General features: G+C 36.9%; 2 protein-coding genes across 3 annotated transcripts; one reads left to right on the plus strand and one right to left on the minus strand.

Annotated features, from left to right (window-relative positions):
• Window positions 1-834: 834 nt before the first annotated feature.
• Window positions 835-7,748, plus strand: wdr31 (WD repeat domain 31). 2 transcript variants are annotated; one of them, XM_055049311.1, is made up of 10 exons: window positions 835-1,154; window positions 1,690-1,761; window positions 3,338-3,470; window positions 3,621-3,695; window positions 3,786-3,930; window positions 4,490-4,590; window positions 4,714-4,781; window positions 5,023-5,164; window positions 5,323-5,485; window positions 5,575-7,748. In XM_055049311.1, the coding sequence occupies exons 2-10, from the start codon at window positions 1,715-1,717 to the stop codon at window positions 5,763-5,765; spliced, it is 1,065 nt and encodes a 354-aa protein (XP_054905286.1). In that variant the 5' UTR covers window positions 835-1,154; window positions 1,690-1,714; the 3' UTR covers window positions 5,766-7,748. The 2 variants fall into 2 exon arrangements, with proteins under 2 accessions (XP_054905286.1, XP_054905285.1); XM_055049310.1 differs by having other exon boundaries at window positions 835-1,127.
• A 1,487-nt stretch (window positions 7,749-9,235) lies between these two features.
• bri3bp (bri3 binding protein) lies at window positions 9,236-16,105 on the minus strand. The gene is made up of 3 exons (XM_055049150.1): window positions 15,799-16,105; window positions 13,698-13,800; window positions 9,236-13,596 (listed from the first exon to the last, which is right to left on the minus strand). The coding sequence occupies exons 1-3, from the start codon at window positions 15,979-15,981 to the stop codon at window positions 13,175-13,177; spliced, it is 708 nt and encodes a 235-aa protein (XP_054905125.1). The 5' UTR covers window positions 15,982-16,105; the 3' UTR covers window positions 9,236-13,174.
• Between the last annotated feature and the right edge of the window lie 791 nt (window positions 16,106-16,896).

The raw sequence follows: 16,896 nt of genomic DNA on the forward strand, positions 1-16,896 counted from the left end.
CAACCTGCAAGAAAAATACAAAGCTAATTAAATGTGATGTAGAGCTTAAAAGCCATCAGCAAACACTAAAAGAGCTCTGAACTCAGAATAATCTTTGTCTTAAACAAGATTTTATCCAAAGGAGAACAATGAATAACTTCAAGTTAACTGAAGAAGACAACAGTAAATCAGGAAGAAGAGGTGCTTATGATTATTCATTTATCCCAAAAGTCAGGACATGAATGTGGGAAAAACACTGAAGCCAACTTAACTGTGTCCCAGTTGCAAATTGGAAAATGAGCAGGATATGCTAATTACTGTGCTTAGTAACAAAGTACTAAGCATAACAAGTATAAACAAAAATAGACGTTAAACCACAAAATGACCAGTGGCCTGAAATATGAAGATTTCAAATTCTTTTTGCAAATTATACCTGTCACATCTCTAGGCTAAAGAGGAACAGGCCATCTGGGTTATTATGAACGCATAGTTAAAATGACACTATTTTAGATGAGATGGAGATGAATTACATCTGTGAAAGCACCATTAATATTATAGTTAAAGAAACAACTTTAGGAGCAACAGAAGCTTGTAGATCATAAATAAATGCTACACTTTTTAAAATTTTATTTGTTAAAAATGAGCCTTCAGAGAACAAGATAGCTCAGTGCAGTATGTTTCCTAAAAGTTTTAGCCTACTATTTTTGGCATAAAAAATGACCTTGTAGCAATTTGTTTCATTGAAATATTTAGTTGGAGACCGCTGATATAAAATAATTACTTTGTTTTTACCCCACACTTTTATTTTGTGAGGAGTTACAACTTCCGCTCGTTCTCTTCCACGCGTCACGTGACTCCAGCTTTCCCTGGATACGGGAAAGCGTCTAGCTGCGGTCTCCACGGAGGGAAGGATGCGTGTGTAGTAGTTAAAGGGACGTTTCAGTGCCGTGTTTTATACAGTTAGGACGTCAAACCATCATGGCCATTTGTCGGGGAAGCGTCGCTGTCGACCCAACAACGACTTTATCAACTTTTGGTACCTCCAATTGTACGTTTTAGCCGCGCCGCTCTGCTGATCTTTCTTAGCATGGACGATAAGGATTAGTTAGCCTCAGCATCACCCCAGTGACCACACCTCCTGGTGACAGGTAGGTAGAGGGAGTCTTCAGGAGTGGGTAAGAAAACAAGAAGTTTTAACAGTACTGTTATCTCAAATAACGCCAGTTGAATTCCCGCGGGAGGGGTTGCATAATGACCGCCAGCGCAGTTCATAGCGAGGTGTTTTCGACTGACTAATTCCTTGTGGCGGTAATGATGTGGCGCTAATAGGATTGGAGCTCTCTCCTTCCTGCCGCTTGTTTGAGAAATTCGTGGGGATAATGAGGGTGGAGCTTAGCCGTGCGTGCGTGGGAAAGTGATGTGTGTGGGGTTAATCTCTCACAGGGTATGCAGTGGCAGTGATATAATGACCATGAATTCATGAGTGCCTGTTTTGCAAGTGTTTGATGTACTGCATGGTATAATCACACCTATTGGGCTTCGTTTCGCTACATTGATGCAGGAAAGCCTGAAAAACAAAAACAAAACAACAACAAAAAAACTGCCATCACAATCTACATATTGAAGTCAAACAATAGTTATCCTTCAATTAGTGGAATGATTTATTTATTTATTTTACCTCAGTTGGATTTCTTTGTCTCTGTAATTAAGTGTGGCTGCAGGTTTCTGAGCAAACATGGGGAAGCTGCAGAGCAAGTTTCGCAAGAGGTCTGAGCTGTACAGGTGGGTTATGTTGGACTGTTTACACTCTGCTCCTTGTTGTTTTATGTAGTTCTTAAAACTGTTATCACAAGAAAGTTTCCTTGCTCCTTAGTAGGCCTGGGTGGCTTACCAGTGTCAAGAATGCCCAAGTTTTTGTTTGAGGACATAGTGACAGTGACAGAAAATATTTCCTCTGTCACTTTCTGTGGTGAAAAACAGTCATAGCGTTGTAACTAAATGGGGGCAACCTTCAGTTTTGTTGAATTAACCCTGTTATGACTGAGGCCGACATACCTGCTCAGCTAGATTAGCAGGTGGACAGACTAATTAGTTAATAGTTTTTACAGTTGTACAAAAATGAATATAATCTGTAATAAGCACTGCAGCCAGTTTTATAAGGTATTTATTCAAAGCTTTTGTTTATCAAAATCAAAATATTAAACAAATGTCATGTAACATTATTATAACTATTCTAATATGTATGTGTTTAGAAGAAGTGAGCACAATTGCTGCTTTATTCTTTTAAATGAAAATAGGTCATGTTATGCATTTTTGTTGTATATGTTGGTGTAAATACTGTTGTACTGGCAACTGTGGTGTGTTTTCTTAGTAGACAATAAACACAAATCAGGTCTATGCAAAAATGGAAACAGTTATTCAATCTGAAAACAGTAGTAGTTGACCTAATAAGTTTCCAATCTGTTAGCTGAAGGAGTGCAGTTCTATAGGGCCACAATCCTCTGTTTTTCTCTTTCTACAGAAAACTCTAAAGAATCACTTTATTTGATCTTCGAGATCCTGGAGCTGCTAGTCTCTAGGTTTTGCCTCAATGGAACCCGAGGTTTTCCGCATTTTAATCCACTTAATCATTTAGGCAAAACAAAAGCTCCTAAGCTCAGAGGATAAACTTTCATTATTTACAAACACAACAACTAACCGAGCAGAGACACATTAAATGGGATCTTCAGGGACATAGTTCTGGCAGTCTTATTAAGGAGCAGAATTCATTTAAAAATATGTTTAGATCATCTGCAAGAACTATGTCAGGTAGTGTTTTTGCATCAGTGTGTGAGCCATCCATCAGAAACCTGGCAAATATCATGGTTATTTGTATAGCACATTTCAGTAACAAGGCAGTTCAAATTGCTTTACACCATAAAGACATATTATGGTTATCATTTATCAAACAAGCGAAAGGCTGAAACAGCAACGACAACAGATCTTTAATGTATTTTGGGAACGTGAACAGCAGCATTCTGAACCAGCTGGAGTGTTGATATAAAAACTTGCAGTAACTTCACCGCTACAGAACCAGACAATAAAAAGTGTCTGGCATTTAAAACAAATTATTTTTTAATGTTCATTACATTATTTTCCTAAAAAGAAAATTGAAACAACAAAATCATCAGAAATGGATTAGCGATGGACGTTGATGAAGTGTATGATAACTTTACAGTTGCTTTTTTGAAATGACCATAATTTAGAATTGTTCTTGGTACACTATAGTAATGGCTAAAATCACATATTTTTTCAGTATCTAACCAGAAAGTCCCCCCAAAATAATTATCATACTTATATACATACATATTTTGTGCAGATCACCTCAAGGGGAAAAGGCTGAGAACACCTTTGACAGTCAGGTGTTACAGTATGAACCTGCCCACTATGGCTCCATCAACACTGTGACCAATCTCAGCCCAGACTTGTGTGTTTCTGGTGGCAGTGACCAGGTAGAGCATCAGATGTGTATTGTCTTAATTTTACAGCATTGATCAAAACATAAGTGGCAATACTGAGTGTGGGAGTTATAAATGTTGTTGTGTAATGCTTTGATGATACCTAGAGCTAGTAGCGTAAAATGCCTGCTTCCTCTCTTGTAGGCCGTTGTAGTGTATGACTGGAAACAAGGCCAGCTGTGTCAGTCCTTCCAGGGTCACAACAGAGAGGTTACCAAGGTAAAGTCATTGGGAAGAGAACAGCTTTAATGCAATTAATAGCGGTTAAAATTTCCACACACTGATTGACAGTCTTCATATTTCCACCAGGTGGTTTGTTATCCCGGCAGTACATGGATCTTTAGTGCCTCCCGGGACAAAACCGTTCTCATGTGGGACCTGAACCAGGGAGACGAACCGATTCAGGAGTTTTGTGGACATGAGCTGGTTGTCAATGGAATCGCTATTAGCCCTGGTACAAACTTTATGAACACACTCAGTTTCCTCCGTGATTAAACAATATTTAACTTTTGTATTTATGTTAACAAGTTATCAGGCTGCAATTTTTTTTTTTTGGGGGTGGGGGGGTCAAAACAGCAATTTATTACAGAAATGTATAATTATAGGAACATTATTTCAACTGATGAGACAAATTTTAAATGAAGTGGCAAATAATAATTATTGCCACTGCTGTTGTTCTGCGGAAACTGCAACTTTGGTTACAAATTTGTGTACTTCTGGTAGCATTTGTTAAATCGGATTAAATATATTATTTGAAAGGCAAATTTTAGATTTTAGCAGTTCAACTCTGTGAGAATTGAACTTTCTAACCTGCAAAGATTGGATTGGAAATGACAAACTGATCATATGCATAGAGTAAAATAAGAATAAGTAGTTTTTGTGTTTGTCTGTATTATTTGCAGAAAAAAATTTGCATTATGTATGTCCTGCCTTATATTGTTATCTAAATGTAGTTTTGGGGGGATAATACAGTGCACTGCATATCCGATGCTGGTATTTTAAATTCTTTGTAGATGGAAGAAAGCTTTGCACTGGCTCTCGGGACAACTGGATGTGCCTGTGGGATATAGAATCTGCAAAATGTGAACACAGACATAACATCTCGAGAAACCTGGTAAGAGCATTAATTTATGCTTTTGTAGCTGGGGATATTAACTACTATTAACTCATTTAGACCATATACTTATATTTTGTTTTCTGTAAGATTTCAGCTTTTCTAACATTTATTTGTTTCCAGGTGACTCATGTATGTTGGGTGCCAGCTAGCTTTTCTGTAGTCCAGACCTCAGAGGACAAAACTATAAGGTACAGCAAAGCTTTGTTGGGATGCATCTTTTTAGACCACTGGTTCTAATTTAGTGAAATTCATCTACAACCCCTGCCAAAAAATGCAGGATCCCATCTCATGGGATAGTTGTGGCACGATTCAGTCAGTTATATTACAAAGTCAAACAACCGTTAAATATTTTAGCCTTGGTCTAAATATTTATTGTATGTTAACTCAAAACTGTGTGCTTGCTTGTCTTTTCACATGTTTTGCTTGTAGGGTGTGGGATAGCCGTTCGTGGCAGGTGACCAATACCTTTCCAGCTAAGCAGTATATACAGACTCACTGTGATGTCTCTCCAAACGGGAACTACTTGGTGTCCAGCAGCAACGGCTTTGGAGGCCAGGGTTGTGAAGCCACGGTGAGATCAAGAGAGGCACTTTCTAGACTTTATGGATTAGATATGAGTTAGAAACAATTCATATGGCTTAGGATGATGTTTCAGTTGTTTTCTGTTACTGTGCTATATTCCTGAAACTGTTGATTGCCACATGCAGTGAGGTGTTTGTGTGTTGTCAGCTCTGGGACTTGCGTCAGCCTGGCTGTAAAGTGGTGGAGTACAGGGGTCACCTGCAGACCACAGCCTGCTGCACATTTCTACCTGTGTTTTCTGGTGGCTTGGCTAGGATAGCAACATCCTCCCATGACTGTTCAGTCAAAATCTGGGATCAGAATACTGCAGGTAGGACCGTAGCTCCTGGGTAAAGAAAAACCCTTCCTGAAGAGTATATAGTCAGTTTATGACACCTAAAACACCTCTGCTGATTTCAGTCTGTTTAGGGACACTGTCCCTGGATGGTGCTGGTCCTCTGATTTCTGTGGCTCCCACCGATACCAATAGTTTGCTGTGTGCCAGCTTCAACGCCGGTCTCCAACATATCCAGCTGGACCAGGCACAGGGTTCTGGTGCTGGGTCAGGTGGTGCTGGAAGTTTGGATATGAGAGTTGTGGCACGATTCTGACAGCACCAAAGCGTATAGTGGGACTTATATGGACATCAAGGCATTCAGCGAGCAGTAACGACATTCTTCCTTTTTAAAAACCTTTTTTATATTATTTAATAATTTTACTGGCATTTTTGCTTTACCAATCTGCCATACCAAGAAAATTACATTCGTGCATTGTGTTAATTAAATTGCACACAATTGGATTCTGTCCATTGTTTTGATACATTTTGAAAGCAGTTTGTTAAATTGGACTTTATTTTGTGGAATTAGAGTGAAGAAGGTTGAAAATGCACTTGTAAATTTACATTCGGAAACAAGATTTAAAAACCATGTAACACTTTCTTTTCCTTTTAGAAGAGGCACTACTTGATGTTGGTCCATCACATAAAATCATAATAAAGTACAATGACATTTGTGGTTGTAATTAAAGCAAAATGTGCAAAAATTAAATAATTATGAATACTTTTGCAAGGACCTGTGCCCGCAGGGGTATGTGTACTGTTAAGTAAAACAACTTGAATCTATTTTAGTCATTACTGGATTAACTTGACCTCATATGGTAACTGGAATTAATTCCTCTTTATTTAGCACTGTGGATCATGAGGAGCAAAAGATTACCTAAAATAAAACACTCATCCGAACTTGAGTTAAATGTGCTTCAACTCAAATTGACGTACAAATTTTAAATGACTTTTCTTAATCTGAGAAGTTTGAGGCGTGTTGGAGAAACAGTTTCTCTTGGCGTTTTGCCTTCCCAAACAAACCAAAGTTGTAAGATTAACAATAGAGTTTTTAGCGTATATTGACTTTCTAAGGCTATTGCTACTGAATGCTGGATCACAAAAAGTACAGCAGTGCTGAAAACGATCAGAAACTAACACATTTGTATATCATCAGCCATTTCTCCTTCTTTGTAGGTATTGTCAGACATTTTGTTTTGTTTATAAACAAGTTATGATGACATTAGACCATATTAAAAATATGTAAGCTGTGTAGCAAAGCACACACGTTAGCTAAGTGCTGTAATGTACAGAACTGTCACTCTAAATGGGCGTGTAGAATCAGTTGGTCCAGTATCTCTGAACGTGAGGATTTGTGATTTTGCAAGGTGAAGCTTGTTTCACCATCTGACAGCATCTCTAAACGTTTTTCTTTAATGAGACAGCACAAAGTCAGTCATTTCAGTTTATTTTAGAAAAATATTTTTATGTTTGTTTTTTTTGTCAAAATGTTAGAACAAAAGAACATCGAACATGCCAGCTCATATGAACTTATTTTGTTCTTGAATAGAAAAGGTGATACAAATTCTTATATTTTTACTTTAAGATGTGTATAGTTGATATTTTGTGTTGTTAGCCATAACATTGGAATTTTCAAGCATCTATGCAAAATACCAGTAACTTACTTTTCTGATCAACTGAATATGAAGGGAAAATGTGCAAGTATAAAAATGAAGATGTTGTACCATCTTTCAGATGCTTGCTTTGTGTATTCATTGTTAGAAATCTAAAGCCTTATTAGTCGAGGCATACAGTACATTAATTTAAACTGCGCTCATGTTTGAACTGTACGCCTAATGCTCCTACTAATGCCATCTTAAACAGGTGAAACACACATGTTGCACCAACATAACCAGGTGGAGAAACTGAGGAAGCAGGAAGAAAACTCTGCATGGTTTTGTCTAAAGCTGCATCAATCACAGAAGTTTCCGACTTATAATTATTTCTCAGGGATTTAGGGAACACATGTTAGAACCAAACCATATCAGAATTGACTGATTTTTATGTTAGTTTGCTCACTTGCCAGTTTAAACATTACAATGATTTTGTTTATACAAATTCTTAAATCACTAATTTTATGTTTGATTCCACCTATTTAAAAAAAATCAACTTATAAGATATTTATTTGTAAAATGTATTTTATGTCACAAAGTTTGTTTTTTTTCTATTGTAATTTGACTTTTATTACAATAATTTTTCAATAAACGTTCTGTAGACACCTGCTAGAAACTTTTAACCATCTAATTTTTGGTTTCACTTTTTTTTTTGAGCACTTGGCTTCAAGTAATATGTCAGTCAAAATAACCATGTTTTCTTCAACCTCTGGAACCGTCACCACACAAATAAATACATGTATTTATTCAATTTTGTCGCATTAACACATTTGCGCCACCTAGTGTCAGAAAAAAGTTATATCTTAAAACCATCTTTTATATTGTAACTATAGGATCATTTCAATAAATTAGAATTTCTTAAACAGCTACACCTACTTAAGTAATTCAATTAGGAGTGAAACATATACAGTTATATTTTCAAGTGTTTTCTTTTAATTTGGTTAAACCCGATGAAGACTTAACATTCATTGTTCTCAGAAAAGTTGAATGTATCCCATGAAACAAGATTTTTGATACAGGAATGACAAAAAGTACTGAAAATCATGTCATGTGCAGTAGTGATTTTCAAAGAAGATATGCTTTATGAGCATGTTTTCATTAGATGTATGCAGAAAATCACCATATTGAAGGTTAGAATGCTGTCTGTGTAGAATTAATCTGTATATATGCTTTTGCTTTGTGAATCTAGGTACTTAAATACAGGGATTTTAATGATATTCTTCAGAATATCACATTCAACTTGATACTTGGTCAGGCCTCTGCATAAGTGACTGCATCAATGAAGGATGGCATGAAGGCAATCAGCCTGTGGTTCTGCTGAGGTGTACTGGAGAACATTTCATTTCATTTTTCTCCTTAGTCTACATAAAATGCTTTTCATGCAGTCTCTGGTCCAGAAAATGTTTTATGCCAGAAATCGAACAGTTGCAGCCTGTGTGAGGTGGATTCAAAGCTCAGACTTCAGCTGTGGGCCTGAGCTTGTGACTTTTTCCCAAACTCTAGCACATGTTTTGGTTTATAATTCTTTCAAAGCTGTGGCTCGCTGTTGCAACTTTTTGTACCACACTTTTCCACTCAACTTTTCATCAGTATACATGGATACTGAACAGCCAGAGATTTTAGCAATATCGTTTGCAGCTTAGTCTCTTACAGAGATGGACCTGCAGCATATTTATCCTAATTAAAATAAAATATTCAATGGAAGGCAGACTTATATGCAGACTCTGCAGGATGACAGGACAGGCCAAGTTTCAGACTGTTTAGAGAAGGTATTGATAGAATATGCATCACAGAAAATAGGATTATCTCATTCTCTTGAAAACAGTAATAAATCAAAACATTAGTTGTCAATTATTTATGTGTTTATTCAAATCTGAACCTCATCTCTGCTCAAAAAGCTATTTTTCCACAAAGTTTTTCATAAAGACACACCTAAAAACAAAGAAGAAACCAGGAATCAAGTACAGAAGACTTAGAATAATAAGAAAAATAACATAACAAAACTTAAATAATAAAAAGCCTAAGAACAAGTTTCCTTACAGTAATAAAAATTGGCACAAGATATAAAGACCATTTGGAATAATAGACACAGTTGGGTTACAGTAATTTAATGGACTTAAAAGCCATTCATTATACACTCTAAACAAGAGAATAAACATCTTGGTGAAGTAATGAATCTAAAGCTGACAGATGCTAACACTGGAATCTGTTTGGTTTCAACCAGCATCTACAGTAAGTGGCTCATGATAACATTTATAAGTAGTGGCATGATGTTCCACACAATACCTTACAAGCTCTCAAGTGTTTTAAAGATATGAATGAGCTTCAAATCCTCACCCAGCTGTAATAGTATCATACATGTTTAGGTGTGAATTTAAACAGATTATTGCAATACTCCACAGTATATTTGGGTAACACCAGCCAACAATAGTTATCAGTCAAGTACCTCAATAAAGCACACATTTAGCTCTGTTTCTTCAAAAATATAAATGTAAATACAGATTAATCTGTAGGCTATCAATGCATCATAAGCCCATCTCTCCAGTCAGCTGCCGAAAGCGAAAAGAAGTGTCTGATTCTCACACATTTCAATATGTACCTTCATTTCAGGGACACAACAGTGATTATCATAAGAGAAAACAGTGATTGTATCCAGTCTTTTTTTTTAAAAACAAAAATTATCATTTGGTCAATAAAATCCAGTCTCCAGTGTAAATAAGTATTGCAGAAACACAAGCCGCATTATACAGTGACATAACCCCAAAACATAATCGATTTCTGGCTGATCTCATGACATTCGTTAAAATCTTGACACAAGACAAAACTGAAATCTGCAGAGATAAAGGCAGCATGCAACAAAATCTCACATGACAATGAACAGTTGAATCACTTGGGTGTTTAGGCTGGGAATGTTTTGGCAAAACAAGAAAAATCAAAAATTTGGATGTAAATGATGGTCAGCAGTGCACACCACTTTTAAGCCAAAAAGCCAACCAAGCAAAGAAATATTAATGAAAAATAAAAAAATTAATAATTAGGAATCTATTAGCATATGTTAGGGGTGTAGGTACGGAGGCAAAACACTGCATGCCCTCCTTTTCTGCATGTCTTGCTTTTAAACTACTACTGAATAAATGCCAGTGGTGCCACAAAATGTTAAAAACTTTTAATTAGGGAATACAAAGGACTCCGGGTTGAAATATTTTTATATTACGAGTTTTCTGACTTCATGCATGGCAATGACAAATCCAGCCTGTCGGACGGAGTCTCTCTGCCTGAGATGCTCAAGTTAACAGAGGGCCCTGGAATCCTCTTGGTGACAGAGGAAAATGCAGTGAGGAAAATGTGGCTCTATACCACATTATGTTATTTTATGGTTTTTAAAAATTGTGCAGCTCCACCAAACCTGCTAAGATCGACCCTTGACTTTCAAAATCTTGTACTAAATTGCAACTGATGGACTGGCAACAAGAATGGTCACTTATACAGTTTCTTCTGCTGGTTTCTGTAAGGTCTGATGCCTACAAAAATATTCACCCCTTTTGAACTTATTCACACTTTGTCCCATTTCAACTACAAACATGATGGTGATCCATCATGCTGTAGGGATGAGTTTCTTCATAATAGATAGAGGAGCTGGAGGAAAATGTTTAGCTTTCAACAATAATAAGATTAAATATAAAGCCGAAGCTGCAACAAAATTGTTCAGATCAAAGCAGATTCATGTCTGCGAATAGCCCAGAGACCAGTCCTAAATCTAAAAATCTATAGCAAAACTTGAAAGCTCTCCTATCCAATCTGGCTGAACTTAAGCTAGTTTTGCAAATAATAACAAATTTCGTATCTAGTTGAGATTTATCATACCTTCAGCCAAAGAAGTTTCTACATGCTGTGTATGAGGCTTGGAGGTTCGATTTAAATTAGATTTTTATTTGTAAAAAAACAACAAAAAGAAAAATCACAGAATTTTATTCTTTCCAATTCCACTTCACAATTACGCACAACTTTGTTTCACAAAATTGCAAAGTGACATTAAATTTTGGGGTTGTAACAACTATATGTGGAGAAGTTCAAGGGGTATCGTTACTTTTGTAAGGCACTTCAAACTTAAGACTTTAAAGTTCATGATGATTTAGAACTAAAACTAAATGTATAAAAAAAACATAATAAGGTTAAATAGAACGGTTTATGTTTTGCAAGTCTATTGCTCGAGCGTGTAGGTCAGCGTCATCAGCTTAATTACTGTAACTGCTGATTGATTTAAGCAAACTAACAAAATCCCTGCTTTCAACCCAATCTTCATTAAAATGGCATGATCCCATGTCAAGGAAGAAGTTGTTAGTGATTAAAGTAACAAGAACATTTTGATTTTAATTTCCTCAATAAAACTTAATTTATTTTCTTTCAGCCAGAGATGTTTGCTGCCTTGCATTATGGGTCATCACAATGTTTGAATGACTCCTCCAAAGCTATAAAACATGGATGGGAAGAAATCTCACCAGGGTATTTCTCCAGTGAAATGGCCAAAAAGACAAAACTCACTAAAGTATAACCCATTGTACAGAAAATATCGATGTATTTGCAACTTTGAAAAGCCACAAAATTAGATCCAATGTACTTTCTTTTTGAGATGATTGAAGTGATAAGTATCTGTTGAGTAATAAATACTCAAGTACAGATACTTGAGTTTCAACTTGATTGAAAATAAGATTTACTGAAATGTTTCAGCAATTTCCACTTTGGAGTAATTTCAAAACTTTAACTGGGAATTTGGGGAATGAATGGGAAATGACTGGATTTCCAGAAACCCCCTGTACACAGGATGGAGGAACTGCAGATACACTAAAATGTATTCAAAGTTATGCTAAAATAACCCCCTATTTGATATCCTTGGTGAGTACCAACGTTTAACATTTTTAAATATTACTGTTAATAGTTACTTTCCAAAAATTTCTAATGATTTCCAACTATCCAGAATTGTGCAACACCATTTATCCTTCAGTTTTGTTATGACATACAATCTAAACTGTGTTCTGAAAAAGGTGATTTTTCTAAAACCAATTAGCCAGTATCCTGTGACTCGAAGTATTGGAGCATGGATGTGATAAAAACATGACTCGATTTGAGTCACCACAACAATTACAACATAAAAAGTAGGATTTCTGTGGACGGTATGCATAAATTAAACAACACACAGACATCAAGCGACAAAACGTGACTTATAATAGAACTCGTATTACATTATGTGCTGAGTGAGTCCCTGAGATATTGCTGGCTCTCTGTATTGTTTCCACATCAGAATGTGACTTTAGATGCAGTGTTTTTCCAATTCCTATGCCTGACCACAAACACACACTGAAGCAGGTCACGGCGGCATTGACTCATGTACCGAAACACACACAAAAAACGGTCTGGACGTCATATTCGCCACAAGATGGTCATTAAACAGAAGAAATTTCAATATGTTTGGATGAAATAAATAAATCTCACTGTGGACAACTATACAACATCTTTACATATCAGAAATAACAATGTCTCAATTCAAGTCAGGCATTCGTGCTCACATTATATTTTTTAACAGCAGTTTCAAACAGAGATTTCAAGGGGTCTCAAAAAGCAAAAATCTAAATATAAAATGTTTATTTTCGTAGCATGAGCACTCTATGTACTTCAACAAAAGAAAAATAAATCTATCATTTGACAGCTTGTTATAAGTTGCTGAGATGTGTAAAAGAGAAAGAGAGCTCACAGCTAAACTTCTTTACAGTTGTACAAAAAATTTCCCAATGTTTTTCTGTTTATCATAATCAAGCAAAAATGTTTGGTTTGTTGACGTGTCTAAATCTTAAGAGAAATTTTACTTTTATCTTCCAATAATTGACTCAAGCCTTTAAAACCCTGTGTTCAGATCTTAGTTTATCCCACCTGACAGTTGAGTTGTAAATACCTGGTAGTTGTTTTCCTGCAGATGATATTAGGAAAGTGAGTTAAATACTTGTGGTCAACCCTGACCCTTCTCCTTGCTCCGGGTCTACTGCTCCCCGCTGTGCTCGAGGCTGTCTATGACGCGGCTCAGCCTGATGTTGAGCAGCCTGATCTGAGTGTCCAGGTGGTCGATTTTCTCCTCCAGCGTGCCCGCCCCGCCTCCTCGACGCCAGTACGCTCCAACGGGTCCAGTCATGAAGTACACAGCCATGATGAAGCACAGAGGCAGCACGGCTCGCTCCGGGTCGCCCTCGAACTTCTGCAGGATGTAGAGGCAGGACAGGGCGAAAAGTATGACCCTCACCAGCCAGAAGAAGCGTCCAAAGACTGCATGCAGCAGATAAAACACTCCTCCCAGGAACATGGATAGGAACCAGTAGGCCAACAGTAAGGCAGCGATCAGGAGCAAGGCGCGTGCTGGGGCGTTGCTTAGAGACGTGAGACTGAAGTAGTGGCTGAGGTTTGATGCTTCACAAACCAGAGAGGGAGAGAGACAGGAAGTATGTCATTATTTACATGTTTTAGTGTCAAATAAGGAAAAAAAAAAGTGCAGCAAGTTCATGACTTACAATCAATTCCCATCACATCAAGCAGATCCGACCAGATCTTCCAGATGGTATCCAGAAAAGAGTCCACTCCATGGACGAATCGCTCTGTTGCTTTGGAGAAAAACTGAGCAGAAAGAGGCAGTGAAGTTTAGAGCAGGTTCATTCTACAAAAACTGATACCAGAGAGCAGATGTATTGGCCATGTAAGTGATCTTATGATAGCATATAACTTATCGTGATCTAGTCATTTAAACTCATCACAAGATGTTTCCTTGATATGGCTTCAAAGACAGCCAGTCAATCTTTGAAAAGCCTTAATTGAGTCAACTATTTAAAGTGAGGATTTTATAAAAATAAAGTCAGTATTAATCATGAAATTAACTTACCTTAACTAGGTAACCTCTTCAGACCCAATACACCCATATCTTAAACCCAGTGTTTTAAAGGAGACCTAATATGCAAAATTCACTTTTTGTATGTCATTCTTCCATTTGGGTCTCAACTGCTTCTAAAAACAACCCAACTGCTTAAGAAAACACAAGCAAGTTTTTTGGCAATGCATTTTTATTTTTATACTTGACAAATTGCAGCATCTGACTGATTGATGTTACATTGGTATTAAAACCTTCTTTTTTTCTGCTTCTTCATTTCAAGGAAGAGCCAGAAAACCTGACACTGAGCTTTTATTGTGATGCACTGGAAAATAGACATATGCAAAAAGAAAGGTATTGGCCTGCAGGCTGCCACACAGGAAAGTAACAACTTGAAAATTACTAAAATGTTATGTTACAACTGTTTCTAAGGTGGAAAACGCTTTAAATGAGAAGAAGAAGCCCTTGAAAGTGGCGCAGAATCCAGAACTCTTGTCGGACGCAGCAAATGCATTCAACCGGTCACATTTCTATGAGTTTTTAGCCTGTCTCGTCTGGAGCATATTCATGCTGTAAAATAATTTAAATCAAGAAAATGTTCTTAGTTGTACCGACAGGAATGGGTTTTACACTTTCAAGACAATATACAAAACTCTTTACTAGCAATGTTTTTAAAGTGATTCCCGTGTCATATTAAATTAACTTTAACCAAATATATGTCTTTGGCATTTTTTAAAAATCTGCAACTGTCTTCTTAAATATAATCTTACTTTACCTCAAAATTAATTTCCTGACATTCACACCGGCTGACCAATCACCACGTGGTACCGTGGAGCAAGCCAGAGAATACTGGAGTTGTCACATGATTTCTATCTTATTCCTGATTGGATTACAACGAAAAAAAAAAAAAAAAAAAAACGGCAAAGATCACGAATGACGTCACACTTCCTTATTAAAATTGATCATCTAAATTTAGCATTTTGACGTCACTCAACAGCACTGCCATTTTTCCTACTGTAGACTGGACAAAATAAATAAATAAAATAAATTACTGTAGACTGGGTCCATAGCAATTTTTCTATCTTGAATAAAAACAAGTATATCACACGCTGTGGATGTTTTGTTAACATGTTTGTGCCGCTGCAGCGATACTGTGAAACCTTCCTCAATGCTATCACCTGGCAAGAATACCACACAGGCTAATGCACTCAAATGTAAAACAATGACAGGCTAATGCACTCAAATGTAAAACAATGACATTGTGATTGCGGTCATTTGCGCTGATGATTATCACGTGGTCACCGCTACATAGGAAGCAGACAGGTAATTTGCTTTGGCGGCTAAACGCAGGAAATGTGCGGCGTTTCAAAATGCAGGAAGTGCAGCTGGACCAATGAGAGCACACAGGAAAGCTCAGAATGTCCTTCACATTAAGACTTATCTATACAACGATAGAGGACGCTTTCAATGACTGACACCGTTAAAGGCCTTCGATGAAATGAATAAATTCCTGCAACCCTGAAACAAAACTGCAATGACACACATACATTCCTGCTATATATATAACAAAACATTTAGACTGGGGTTGTCAACAGACGAAAAATGATTGCATTACTACTAATATTTCAAAATGGCATCCATGATAAATTGACCAGGCCGAGCCCGCTTTTTAAAATTATTTTCTGTTCACCATGTGTGGACTGCGAGCAGCTCATAATTTCACGAGAACCAGTCTCGTGTCCTCCGCTCACCTTGTACAGGGCTCTGATGTTATCCTCCCCGAACACGCTGCTCAGAGTCTGGTAGATGCCGTTAGCTGCCCGTCTGAAGCTGTTCTGGTTGCTGCTGCCGCTCCTGCCCCTGCCCGCTTCGGCTGTGCACAGAAGAGAGGCGGAAAGCACCAAGAAAATCACAAAAATTCTGCTTTCCTTCATGGCAGCAAGCGTCCAGAGGTGTCAAGTAAAGGTTAGTATCAAAATGTTTCAATTAAAACACGAGGTAAAAACAACAGCTAGCTGCCGAAAGTGGACACCCTGCCAGGGAGACTCTGGCTGTGATGGTGGTGATAGCGCTGTTACATTCAGGGTGCCTCGGAAAAAGCTGTTGTGATCTCAATCCAGAGGGGAAAAGTACAGTTAAAAGCGCAAATATAATGCTTCTTCTGTTGTTTGTCAGAAACAAATGTTCTTTCATATAAATATACAATATTCATGTTTTAAAACATTCATATTATACATGTAAACATGTATAATAAGTAATAAGCTATACACTTGTATAATATCATCATAGACATTTTGTAAAAACAGCTTTGTGATATACTCTTGAAATTACTTTAATTAGATATATTTTTTAAAAATCTGCTAATTTCTAAAAGCAAATATGTGAATAGAGAAAAAGTGTTATTCCTGGAGATATGATATGTCCTATATTATTTAATGCAACAATTCTCTTCGCCTCAAAGTGAGGTAGATTGAGACTAACTACTGTTTGCTGCTGCCCTCTGCTGGTCAACATGTGATACTTCTGGTAGTGGTGCTATTCAATAGTACATGTCGAAATTATAGATATGTCCTTACAAAACTGCAGACTGTTTTTTGGTAGGTATACAGCCATTTAGTATTAAATACTTTAGTTATTTACTATAATTAGTTATTTACTATAAATAACTAAAGTATTGAATTTTTCCATAGATCAGGAGATGACTCAAAGGAAACATGCTTTTTCTTTTCAAGAAACGGCTTTCTTTCAATCAATCCAAAATGTTTTATTTGTACTAAAATAGAGCTAACATTATTTACAATTCTATGGTTTTTGATCCTAGAGACAAATAGGTTTCACATCGACAAGTT

The sequence above is a fragment of the Poeciliopsis prolifica genome, unplaced genomic scaffold, assembly GCF_027474105.1.
Source record: "Poeciliopsis prolifica strain line A6 unplaced genomic scaffold, Auburn_PproV2 SCAFFOLD028, whole genome shotgun sequence".
Lineage (NCBI taxonomy): Eukaryota > Metazoa > Chordata > Actinopteri > Cyprinodontiformes > Poeciliidae > Poeciliopsis > Poeciliopsis prolifica.

Excerpts from the sequence above, each read along its gene's own strand:
- wdr31 (XM_055049311.1), top strand. The coding sequence starts at position 1,715 with ATGGGGAAGCTGCAGAGCAAGTTTCGCAAGAGGTCTGAGCTGTACAG. Across the intron at positions 1,762-3,337 it reads AAGAGGTCTGAGCTGTACAG|ATCACCTCAAGGGGAAAAGG; the intron begins GTGGGTTATGTT and ends TATTTTGTGCAG. Across the intron at positions 3,931-4,489 it reads TGGAATCGCTATTAGCCCTG|ATGGAAGAAAGCTTTGCACT; the intron begins GTACAAACTTTA and ends AATTCTTTGTAG.
- bri3bp (XM_055049150.1), bottom strand. The coding sequence starts at position 15,981 with ATGAAGGAAAGCAGAATTTTTGTGATTTTCTTGGTGCTTTCCGCCTCT. Across the intron at positions 13,801-15,798 it reads ACATCAGAGCCCTGTACAAG|TTTTTCTCCAAAGCAACAGA; the intron begins GTGAGCGGAGGA and ends CTTTCTGCTCAG. Across the intron at positions 13,597-13,697 it reads TGATGTGATGGGAATTGATT|CATCAAACCTCAGCCACTAC; the intron begins GTAAGTCATGAA and ends TGGTTTGTGAAG.